This window comes from Neovison vison, chromosome X (genome assembly GCF_020171115.1).
Source record: "Neovison vison isolate M4711 chromosome X, ASM_NN_V1, whole genome shotgun sequence".
Lineage (NCBI taxonomy): Eukaryota > Metazoa > Chordata > Mammalia > Carnivora > Mustelidae > Neogale > Neogale vison.
Window position 1 is genome coordinate 1,484,704 of NC_058105.1, and position 12,405 is coordinate 1,497,108.

General features: G+C 57.3%; 1 protein-coding gene across 2 annotated transcripts; it reads right to left on the reverse strand.

The window, feature by feature from the left end:
* Positions 1 to 7,026: 7,026 nt before the first annotated feature.
* TMEM187 (transmembrane protein 187) lies at positions 7,027 to 12,317 on the reverse strand. 2 transcript variants are annotated; one of them, XM_044235686.1, is made up of 3 exons: positions 12,102 to 12,317; positions 11,539 to 11,618; positions 7,027 to 8,314 (listed from the first exon to the last, which is right to left on the reverse strand). In XM_044235686.1, the coding sequence occupies exon 3, from the start codon at positions 8,066 to 8,068 to the stop codon at positions 7,118 to 7,120; it is 951 nt and encodes a 316-aa protein (XP_044091621.1). In that variant the 5' UTR covers positions 8,069 to 8,314; positions 11,539 to 11,618; positions 12,102 to 12,317; the 3' UTR covers positions 7,027 to 7,117. The 2 variants fall into 2 exon arrangements, with proteins under 2 accessions (XP_044091621.1, XP_044091622.1); XM_044235687.1 differs by having other exon boundaries at positions 11,539 to 11,621.
* Between the last annotated feature and the right edge of the window lie 88 nt (positions 12,318 to 12,405).

A 12,405-nucleotide genomic window follows, 5' to 3' on the forward strand; every position in this document is an offset into this window, starting at 1 on the left:
CATGGGCGTGGGGACAGGCACGGGGGGCACCGGCCCATCTGAGCAACCAGGGTTACAGGCTTGTTCACATTTCCGGCAACAGCGCCAAACTATCTTCTGTTTGACTGACATACCGTCAAGGAAACCCGTAGAAACCTCCTTCTCGGCTGCTGGATTCGTCCATCTCGCCCGGCAGTCCTGCCCGGTTTTGCTTTATGTGACTCGAAACGATTTTCACATTGTTCCCAAAATGTTCTTCTTTGGTCCCCAAAGCATATTTCGCCCGATAGCGGGTGCTGAAGTGTGTCTTTTTTCTTATTCTTTCACGTGTAACCTTGTGCACTCATACTTTATTTACGTGTGTCTGGTAGCCGGCATATGCCTGGACATCGCAGTTTTGATACGCTATGACAGTTTCTGACAGTGTCCCTGTCTGAAGTCCCTTCAGAGGTGACATGTGTTGTCTGCGGTGGGTCTGGCTCAGTCCCTTGTGGACGTCGCAGGCTCAGTGACCCTGACCTGTTGGGGTTGTACGATACAAGCAACAATCATCGGTGGGGGGAAGCCCATCCGATGGGGCGCCTGGGTGGCTCAGTGGGTTAAAGCGTCTGCCTTCGGCTCAGGTCATGCCTCAGGGTCCTGGGATCGAGCCCCGCGTCGGGCTCTCTGCTCAGCGGGGAGCCTGCTTCCTCCTCTCTCTCTGCCTGCCTCTCTGCCTACTGTGATCTCTCTTTCTCTGACAAATAAATAAAATCTTTAAAAAAAAAAAAAAGCCCATCCAAATGGCAGAGAGGAAGAGTTTCCCATGTCAGACAGTTCCGAACCGCTCACCGGACAAGGGTGGAGTTCTCCCTGGTGGAGCTGCTGCTGGGGGCCTCCTTCGTCCACCACTGGCCTCCACCCCATCCCAGCGCGTGTGCTATCACAGTTCTGATTGGAGGCTTTTGAAAATCAAGAATGTCTTTTTCAAAGCTTCCCACCCACCAGAATGGCCGTAAGGAAACAAGAGCAACAAGAAAAGGGAGAACATCTGTGCACCCAGGAACGGATACAGAATTGTTCACAGCAGCATTCTTCGTAAGAGCCCAAAGGGGGGAATGTGGTGACAGAGGAATGGATAAGTCATCACTGACGCATCACAAGACGAATGAGCCTTGCCCACACGCTGAGCAGACACAAAAGACATTGACACCGGATGTGCGTTCCAGGTCAATCCACGAGATGAGTGGGCGCCCGGGGCTGGGGGAAGAAGGATGATGACAACCGTCGGGAAGGAGACAGCGGTGGCGGGTGTTCAACCCTGTGAGTGGACTAAAACCCACCGAACGGGGAACGGTACGGGATGTGACTTCTGTCTCAACTGAAAAGTGTGTTTTCAAAACGATGTTTGGATCCCGAGTCCCGGTGATGAGGGCTCCGGTTACAAACAACAAAGTAGCAGCAACAGGAACTCAAAGGTCATTCAGCTTCTCTGAACTCGCTCTCCTAGACCGGAAGCCCCTCATTAGTGCCTGGCAGCTCTTGCCAGCCACGAAGGGCACTTACCCGCGCAGACGCCGGCTGAGCTGCTCGCCCCCACCCCCCAGTCCTGGAACAAGAGAGGCAAGTGAGGCCCAGAGAACTTTCAGAATACCCCTGAAACTAGCCAGTGGTAAAAATCAACACTGATTTTTAAAAATGTGGTTAGAGGGTCCCGGGTGAGCTCAGTCGGTTGAGCAGCTGACTCTTGATTTCTGCCCAGGTCATGGTCTCAGGGGCATGAAGCCTCCTTGAGATTCCCTCCCTCCCTTTTCCTCTGTCCCTCCTCCTCTCCCCAACCCACTGCTCACTCTAAAAAAAAAAAAATGTGGTTAAATACAGAGCCCATCCAACGTGCCCCCTTGGCCACGCGCAAGCACACAGGTCCGCGGCACGAAGCGCATTCCTACGTCGTGCGGCGCGGTCGTCCCCACCGTCCTTCCCCAGAACCTTCCCATCTTCCCGGACTGACGCTCGGCCCCCGCTGGACACCGGCGCCCCCTCGGTGTCCCCCAGCCCCCCGGCGCCCGCCGTCCCGCGCCCCGTCTCTCTGCGCCCGACTGCTCCGGGCGCCGGGTCGGACCGGACTCCCGCGGCACCTGCCCTTTTGCGTCCGGCAGAGGAATCGCTCCCGGGCTCACTCCGGTCACGGCCGGTGTCCGAGCTCCTGCCTTCTGAACACGGAAGAATGTTCCGCTGCGTGGAGAGACCCCGTTTGGCTTCTGCGTTCATCCCTCGATGAGCCCTCGGGGCCCTTGGGGCTGCTACTGGGACTCGTGCTGCGACGAGCGGGGGTGCGCATCTCGCCCCAGACCCTGCTTTCACTTCTTTTGGGGGGACACCCAGAAGTGGCACTACTGGCTCCAACGGCGTCCATGTTTAATTTGCTCAGACAACCTCTACTTTAGATCAGGAGAGGCAACCAAGGAGGAAATGAAATTCTCGTTCACCCCCGTTGCATGGACCGCAGTCAGTCCTCGGCCAGCACCGAGCGCCGGGGGTGACAGGGAGCCATGGGGACACTGGCGGGCGGTGGTTCTGGCGACCTCTTGGTGACGGATCTGGGGACTTGTGCACAGGCAGATACTCAGAAGGGAGGCATGGACACAGCACCCAGGGAGGGATTACATCACTGGGCACCCCAGGAGACCAGTTCTGCAGCCTGTGGGAAAAGGGCCTGGACCCTACGTGGCATTTATAGAAAGTTACGATACACGTGAGACAGTCGCGAATATCGCTGGTGCCTGCTCTCCCCCCAGGAAAGGGATAAGCAGGTGGGGGAACAGGGTATCCCCAAGCCTGGGTGGGGGTTACCTCTGGGGCAGGAAGGCTGGGGTGGGGCTCCCACTTCATCTGCCAGGTTTTGTGTCTTTCAGAGGAAGAGCCCTGAGCCAGCCGAGGCGGGGACAGTGCACACACCCCGGCAGAGGCCCCAGTGGCAGTCAGGCGGGGCCGAGAGAAAAGAGACAGAAGTAAAACCAGAAGTCAGCGATTCCGAAGAGAAACAGAGGGCAAAGATCAAAGCAAAGGGCAGGAAGTGGAAGAAAACACTAGAAAAACATGACCATGGTTGGAAGGAGCTGTTCTGCCACCCTGGCCCAGGCCGCAAACAACAGGCAGGCTTGGGCGGCTCACCAGACCCACGCGGGCCAGGCCCTGGCGTCCGTGAGCCCCACGGCCACCGCAGGCAATGCCTCCTGGCGCGCAGCCATGTGGCCCCGCGGCCGCCAGCTTGCGGGGCAGAGAGGCGGCAGGAGCTGCGGGGGGCAGCTAGCAGGAAGGCTGCTTGTCTTTGCAACGGCCATGGGGATTGTCGAAAAGACCCGGGACCCAAGCCTCCACTGGAAGGGGAAGGTGGGGGCTCTCCAGTCACACCGGAGGACCCGAACCACCTGGGTGATGCTCTTCCAAGACGGCAGCTTCCGGAGATCTCGGACGTGAGAGGGAAGTGCTTTACCTGCTGGCAGCGCTTCGGGCCCTCCCTCAAGTCGACGGGATCACAGGCAGCACCTGCATGACTCCGTCAGGTTGACAAGAACAGCTGAACAGTTCTATTGCTAAACGTAAATTTTAACTATTTTTATAATTGCTGTTTTAAACAATTTTTTAAAGTAATCTCTATGCCCAACACAGGGCTCGAACTCATGACCCTGACTGAGATCAAGAGCCACACGCTCCATCGACAGAGCCAGACAGGTGCCCCTATTCTTAGCAATTTCATAATGAGAGTTTCAGAGCCAAAAATATCTGAAGCAGCTACAGGAGATGTTAGGATTGGACAATGCGAGACCAGAAACCCAAAAGCAATGTAGAGAAAGACGGACACAGAGACACCCGGGACCATGCAGACCTTGAGCCACAAAGTCAAGGGACAAACGAGAGACTGAGAAAACGCATTCATCATCTGTATGCCAGATGGCCAGAGACTGTTTATAATAGAAAACAGAATTCCTACAAACTAAGAAGAAAAAAGACAAGTCAAGAATGAGGAAGAACAAACCCCAAACTTCCAGCGAGGGCAGGAGCTCCAGCGGGGCACGTGGGCACAGGAGGCAAACTCACGGTGCGATCACGCGTTGCCCCTATCAGGCTGGCACAAAGTGGAAAAGTGTGCTAACCCCTCTCCGGGGCGAGGCGCGTGACAGGGTGGAGCCCGGACCGGCCCCGCCAAGGACAGTCCATTGCTGCGGCGTGTCCACCGACCCCCACTCCCACGGTCCCACCCCAAGGAGCCTGCATCACCTCCACAGTCAGCAAAAGCACCCCAACTGTTTTCATTGGGGGGCACATCCCCAGGCTGTGGTTATGGGAGCACGAGGAAGAGAGGCTGAGACACCAGGGAGGGGTAGAGCCAAGGCCATGGGCAGGACTTTGGGCAGGGGCTGGGAGGCCGGGTTTCTGATGCAACTGTCAGCCAAGTCGGACTTCTAGAGTTTCCTTTCTGTGAAATGAGGGGGTTGGGGCAGACGGTTTCGGAGACGTCTCCCAGCTTTGGGGACCTCTAAGCCATTTAGGCCAAGAGCAGGCAGAGGGCCCCTCTGGTAACCACTGGCTTCTCAGCCGTGCCGCGGTAAGATGGAGAAACAGAGCAGACAGAGGGGGTGGGGAATGCAGGTGGAGACAGGGTTAACCCTTCTTCCTCTGGCAGCTCCGACTGCTGGGCTGTGAGACTCCGGGCCCAGGACCCAGAACCTGGAGCTCACCATGGCTGGAGGAGACGCAGGAAGCCACACTTTGAGAAGATAGGGGGCACGGAGAGAAGGTTCCAAGGCCCTGGCTTTGGCTGGCTTAGCTGACTGAGCAACAAAGTCAGGACACCCAGTTAAATCTGAATTCAAGATAAGCAATGCAACAGTTGTTGAGTACAAGCTGCCTCCTGCGGTATTTGGGACAGGATGGGACTAAAGCATTTTATCGGACGGCCTTGGAGGGGAGACAGGCAGCCCAGAAGGGGCTGGGCTTCAAGAAGTCTCTGCCCTGGCCTGTGTCGCCCTGGTCCCGGCGTGGTAGAGGGCCCGGCCTGCAGTGCCCCCACCCCCACTGCGGTGTGTCTAGTTCTCCATGAAACTGTCCTGAGTCACCCGAATCTCGGCATGCCACCTGTTTCCTCTGCAGACCCAGACTGACGCAGAAGTGTCGTGAAAACCAGAAGGGTCTCGGGCTTATTTGCTGAAATGGGATGAAATCAAATGAAGGACGTGTCCAGCAACGAGGCAAACAGCAAATGTGGGCGGCAATGGGGGGGACCCCTCAGCTACTCGGTGAAGAACGAAGCCCCTCTAAGAGCTTGGTCCCCTCTGCCCCCACCCTCCCACCCTCACCCCTACCTGAGCCACCCAAGGAAGCACATCTTCCCCTCCCTCCCGCTGGCCTCCCTAGGGACACCGTGACGGGGCAAAGCTGTTTCCCCAAGGAAGTGCTACCCTGCTCTTCACCTGCTGGCATACCCGGCCTCTGGGCCCCCGTACCCGAGCCAGGCCACACCATTTGCCCAGGCCTTGCGGGAGGGGTAGAGGTCGGGTTCTCCAGGCGACGGCTTGCTTTAGGCCCACCACACACTTGGGAGGCGTCCAGGTACCCAGTTTCAGAAGCATCTCAGCAGTCACTGCAATGGTCCCCATGCCAACACGCATGCCCCAGGGAGGGGCCTTGGGGGATACTGAGCAGGCACATGTGGGCAGAGACGGTGTCCTCTTTAACTGTGCCTTCACCTTTGTCTCTGAAGAACAGATGTCCTTCCGATGACAGCGGATGAAACGAGCAGGTGGAGGACTCACTGACGAGCGGGAGGCGGGGCTGGCTGAGCCCAGGTGCTGGGTCTGTCCGATGGAAACCTCCACAGGACCCTTCAGTAAGCCTTGCTGCTAAGGACATCTAAGCCACCCCCTGGCTCCCATGGCAACATTCTGTTGAGAATTCATTTTTATTTTTTTTAAGATTTACCCATTTGAGAGAGTGAGAGAGCAAGCGCATGCACAAGCAGGGGGAGTGGCAGGCGGAGGGAGGGGGGAAGGAGGCTCCCCACCAAGCAGGGAGCTCCATGTGGGGCTCGATCCCAGGACCCTGGGATCATGTTCCAAGCAGAAGTCAGCCGCTTAACCGACTGAGCCACCCAGGGGCCCTCTGTTGAGAATTCAACTTTAAAATATATATATATATATATATATATATATATATATATATATATATATATATATTTTTTTTTTTTTTTTAATAAACATATAATGTATTTTTATCCGCAGGGGTACAGGTCTGTGAATCGCCAGGCTTACACACTTCACAGCACTCACCATAGCACATACCCTCCCCAGTGTCATAACCCCACCCCCCAGAATTCAACTTTTGATGTTTGTGCTTCCTTCATGTAGACACACCGTGCCTTGCTGCACAAAGGACCTGAAATGATGGGGCTTCTGCTACGTGACCTTGGCTTTCGATTTCCCCATTAGCCTGCCCAGCCTGTGTGCAATGTAACTTGGTCTCCCTGAACCCACTCGACCCTGGGGACACTCACTAGCATGCCCACTGCCTGGCCTGACATGCGGGTAACCATTTCTCTCTCACCGTGACAGTGATGGATTTCCTGGCGTCATTTGCCCCCATCCTTTTATTCTGAAAAAATTTCAAACTACAGAAGACTTACAAGACTAGTATAGTGACCCCCTCCATGCCCTGCACTGAGCCATCTGCTTTATCTCTGCGCAAGTAAGTCACAGACCGTGTAACATTTCACCTCTAAATCTCGAATCCGTAACTTCGAGGGAAGGGACAGTCTTCCGTGTGAGGCTTCTATCTTATCACACCTAGGAAATTGCAGATGGAGTTACGGGTGGGTGATCCGCGGGGGGAGGGATGGGGTGACTGCAAGCAGCTTTGTTCCACACTTAAGTTTTTTTTTTTAATTTCTTTTCAGCGTAACAGTATTCATTATTTTTGCACCCCACCCAGTGCTCCATGCAATCCGTGCCCTCCCCAATACCCACCACCCGGTACCCCGACCTCCCACCCCCGCCCCTTCAAACCCCTCAGACTGTTTTTCAGAGTCCATAGTCTCTCATGGTTCACCTCCCCTTCCAGTTTCCCCCAACTCCCTTCTCCTCTCCACGTCCCCTTGTTTTCCTTAAGTTTTCTTTGATTTATTTAAGTCATCTCTGCCCCCCACATGGGGCTTGAACGCAGGACCCTGAGATCCAGAGTGAAGCGCTCTTCTGACGGAGCCGGCCGCCCATTCCATTTCTTCCTCTTCTTTTTTAAATTTTTTTCCGGGAAAACTGGAATGTCTCTTCCTCTCAGGAGGGCTTTGGCAAGTGTTCAAGTTTGTCAGAAACAAGAAAGCGAAATGGAACTGGAGCACGTCACAGACCTTGGACCAGAAGTGGCCCGTGAGCCGCTGGAAGAGGCGCCACCGAGCGAGCTGCCGGTCGCACAGCTTGAGGACCACAAAGCCCGCGCACGAGAGCACGCCCAGAGCCAAGTAGGTCCCCGAGGAGGCAGTGCCGTGGCGCCTGTGAGCGCGCAGGGCCTGGGCCACGGCAGCTGCAATGTGGGCGCCCAGCGCGACCTCGAACCCATGGGGGTGTAGCAGGGTGAGGCCGTAACTGCCCAGGGAGAGACCCTCGATGGCAAGGAACAGCCAGGGGTCCCAACCCCTGTCTAGGGAGAGACACCAGGCGACCGGCCACGCGAAGATGGGCAGGGTGAGCCACTGGTCCAGCACGGCGGCGCGGTGCAGCTGCGTCGCGATCCGCAGCCACTGAACCGGGCCGTAGACCAGGGCCATGCCGGCGAAGACATCCTTCAGGTAGCGAGCCCCGCGCGCCTCCACGGGGCGCCCCGGGGCCCTGGATGTCCTCTGCAGCCAATACAGGCCCAAGAGGACGTAGGCCACGTTAATGAGTGAGTTGAAGGGCATGGCCAGGAAGGCGGGGAGGCCGGCGACAGGGGCTTCCGCATAGTGTTCATAGCCCAGCTGGACAAAGATGCCATCGAACACGCCCGTGTAGACGGTGGCTGTGCAGAAGCAGCTGGCCACAGCCACGTGGCAGAGGGCCTGCCTGGACTCGGGCTTCATGTGGAGCCGCGGGAGACCTCGGGGCGGCCTCCACCGTCTGTCCAGAATTAAGATAAACTGCTTTGCTAAAACGTGCCTTGGCCTCCCAGGAGCCAGCTGCTTCAGCAGGCCAAGTCCCCCGGATTTCTGACGCAGATGCCGCAACCTTGCCCTAGACCTTGCCCCAGAGCGGCAGACACGGGCCGGAGAAAGGCAGTGGTCCCGCTGACCGGCTGGCGGGAGCGGGAGACTGTTGGGCCTCTTCCCCTGTGGTCACAAAAACAGTGGGGTTACAGAGAAAAGCACCCAGAAGAGCGCCTCCAGCTTCCCAACTCTCTGCCTCAGGGTCCACCAACAGTTTTCATTAGAAGAAAACAAATGAAAGCAAAGCGATACCCACAGTGTGTTCACCTTCTTACTTGAGGCTTCTGGAAGCCCCTAGAATGCTCTCTCTCCTAGGGGTTCCGTGCCTTTCTCTCCTGACCCCATGCAGTTCTTCTCTCCTCTGGGCGGTAGGAAAATCCTGCTCCTTGCTCTGGTTCTGCTGGACCCACGACATTTCGAGACTTAGACCTTCCCACGGCCCGTCGTTACAATTCGGAAAGGGTTTCCCCACCTCAGTGGTTTCGTCAATGCTGACATTTCCAGTCAGCCCCCGAGCCCCTTTAACCAAACATCCAGCTGAACTAGAGACCTTAGCTATGGCGAGTTCTGGAATCCAAAGCAAGGGATGGGACAGTACTGGAGGGGGAGGAGGGGAGGGGGCAGAAGAAGGAGGGGCGCGGCGGGGAGAGGAGGACAAGCAGCTCCCCTCTGCTTCTAGCCTGCTACCTCGCCGGCCCTCCCGCGCTCCCCTGAAGTGCCACACCATCCCGAGTCACCTTCTTTCCTCGCGCATGATTAAACCGCCATGCCCTGCAGCCACAGAAGCGGGTGACAGGAAGGCAGTGTGCACTTATCACGAACTACCAACGGCTTTGGGACCAGCTGTGGCGCGAGCTGGCCTACTAGCTAAGAAATCTGTCACCGTTGTGGAGAGAAAAGGTTCCGCACTCTGGAGGGGACTCAAACGCCAAGAGGGTGGCAGGAGGGGACAACAGGGGCTGTCCGTGTTCGAACTCGGGCCCCTCGCCACCTACCATTTGTGTGACCTCAGGCCTTAACCGGTCCGGGCCTCGGTTTGCACACGCGGCCGGCGGGATGCGGCCAGTGCCCCAGCCGAGGAGCCATCGCCTGGCTTAAGTCAGTTCTTCTACCTGCAGATGGCGGAGCAGCGCTCACTTCTGAGGCTGTACAATGCCCATCTCCCCTCCGGCAATTCAGGCCTGGAAAGGGCGCAGCAGGGTCTGACGGTCCACTCTCCCTTGCCTTGAGGGCCCCATGAGCACCTGCTCAATTCCAGTCCAGCCCAGTTCAAGTGCCCAGCCAGCGCCTGTCCTCTGCCTCCTCGTGCTTCCGCTGGCACGCTACCAGTCACTTCTCACACGGACCCCAGCACCCACCTATTTTCTCTGGGGAAGGGGCCGCTGGGCCTCCCACTGAGCTTTCCTGCTCCCATCCTGCCTTGGGGGTCCTTGGCTAAGGAGGCCCACAAAGCCCAGCCTTCCCACCAGGGACTCGGCATCTCCTCACTGACCATAAGCCCCCTCCCCAGCTCACAGCACTGTCACACACCTCCCCCGACCCCTTCTCTAGCAAGGTTCCAGGTCCCGGTCCAGGGAGCTGCCCCCGCCCCGGGGTCCCCACTTCCAGGCTGGCCACTGCTGATGTGCTCTGCCCACAACGGCCCCCAGCATCCTCCTCAAGCCCCCTAGCCTGAATGGTGCCAGTTCCTGCTTAACACATGAAAAACTCCCTAGGCCCAGTCTGTCCTCCGGCTAGAATGAGCTTTTGCAGTCCTCATTGCCCCCTGCCTCGGGTCCGCTAACATTTTCTTTTTTTTTTTTAAGATTTATTTATTTACTTGACAGAGAGAGAGATCACAAGTAAGCTGAGAGGCAAGCAGAGAGAGAGAGAGAGAGAGAGGAAGCAGGCTCCCCACTGAGCAGAGAGCGATTCGGGGCTCGATCCCAGGACCCTGGGATCATGACCCGAGCAGAAGGCAGACGCTTAACCCACTGAGCCACCCAGGTGCCCTCCGCTAACACTTTCAACTTGGCCTCCCCATCCAGCTCCTGACTTCAACCGGGACACCTTACCTGTACCTGTCTGGGGCCCGGCTCTGTGGCACGAAGCGCCAGGCCTTTGGAACTTCCTCCAGCCGGCAGGGGTGAGAGCCGGGGACGGGAGTCAAATACTGTCAACTTGATAAGAGAAGGAGGTCCAGGAAGGACATGGAAAGTGGCTCCTCTCTCCAGCTGCTGGGCAGAGTCCATCTGCGCCCTTGTGCAAGCTTAAAGTGACATGCCATCAAACCACCTTCCCGGGTCCCCCAAGACCAAGCGGGGTACTTTATGGCTGAGCTCCTCCGCATCCCTGAGCTGCCATAATCCTTGCTATGCAACAGATTCCCCCAGTACCTGGCACACGAAGGCTAGAGCTCAACAGCATTGGCCTGAGGTTCTGGGCTTTCTGGGGCCATATGCATTTAACCAGGAGCCAATATCCCCCATCACAGTGGTGGCTTCTTTCCTGTATGACAACTGCTTGTTGTGTCTCTGACTATCCTGACCACCTTGCTGCCTTTCTACAGATGAGGGAATGCCAGCGTGAGGGCTCTAACACGGGGATAGCCCCGGCAGGTGAGGCCAATCTGGGCCACCTGGATCCCCAAGAAGCCTGGAGCAACTGCAGTGATTCCTGAACTCTAGGGAGAGAATTGCTGAATTCAGGCAAGGCCCTCAGAAACCAGCAGCTCGCCTTCCTTAGTTTACAGGGGAAGGACTTGCGGCCATAGAGGTGAGGTGAATGCCATTTAAGGCAGTTGGTGGCACAGTCATTTATAGGGGAGGGCTCTTGTCCTTTGGCTGTCACATGTCCCTTTGGTGTTGCTCAAAGAAATGCTTCCAAATGTGTAAAAACAGTTACAACATAAACTTAATGTCGAAAGATGGTATAAAATATTTTTGGAAAAGGTGTGATTCGGGAATACCTGTCCTACTTGACTAGTAAATGAAATTACATAATCTATGGGCCAATTGTACCTACAGTAATTTCAAAGTGGTAAGTCTCGTATTTGAGTTAATTACAAGGTAACTACGACAGAAGTTAAACGATCTGTCACTCCCACGGGTGACAAAGTCACCAGGTTAACACTCTGTGCTCTGTAGCCTACGTGTGTAATTGTGGGAAAGGCCAAATTTCGACTACCGGTTGGTGAAAATAAAGATAAAACAGCTGAAAGTGCAAAAAGCATGTCGTGGCTCCAAGCTCCCAGACACCAGCGCAGGACCCCTGCACTACAGCCCGAGTCTATCACAGTGCGGATGATGGTGCAGCGCCCGAGCGGCCTCCTGCAAGATCTGGCACACGGGGTCCACGCCAGTACCCACCTCTCAAGGTTGCTGTGAGAACTTGCAGTATTGGCGCGAAAAGGCCAGCGATCACCATCCGGGTATTTGCCTCTCTATCTCTGCTGGGGGAAATTCAAATCTCGGGAAAGGGCGGACCCGAAAAGCGGCCCTGCGCCTGCGCGGAGGGGCGGGGCGCGGGTCTCTGGGAAGCAGGCGGGGCGGGGTGACGCGAGGTGACGCGAGGTGACGCGGAGCGACGCGGAGCTCTCCCGCGCCCTCTCGCTCGGCGTGGGTACCGCCGGCCCAGCTGCCCGCCCTGCGGCCGGCGGGGAGAGGGTGGGGAGCGGCCCCGGGCGCCCGGCCCGGCTCCTTTCGTCGGAGCGCGGGCGGTGGCGCCGGCTCCCGGGGGCGGGGCCGGCGAGCCTGGGAGCCGGCGCGTCACTGCCCACTCGCCCCGCCTCCGGCTCCCCCGCCCCCGACGCCCGGCGCGTCTCGCGCTGCTTCTCCCGCGGTCGCTGGGTGTGGGGAGTGGGAATCTGTCCGCTGTCGGACCCGAGACGCAATTCTGATAGCTCCCTTTAGCCTCCCTCGGTAGTCTATACCTTGTCCCCACTGCTAGTTAAAGGCAACTCCTCGGGCGTGTGTTCCTTCAGCAACCTGGGGGACGGTTCCCAAGGGGGCGGGGCCCAGTTCGTTCGAGGCATTCTCATCCGGGCATTCACCAGATGCCTCAGCCGCCATCTTTGTTTTGTGCTGAAAGTCGCTATTGACGCCCGTGGACGGCCGGGCGAGGGGAAGTGGCAAGATGGCGGCTCCCAGGGCGGAGGCGTGAGGGCGCAATGGGGGGGCTGGGCCGCGGGGCTGGGCGCGCCTGCGCCTGACCCGAGAGCGTCCTGAGCCCAAGCT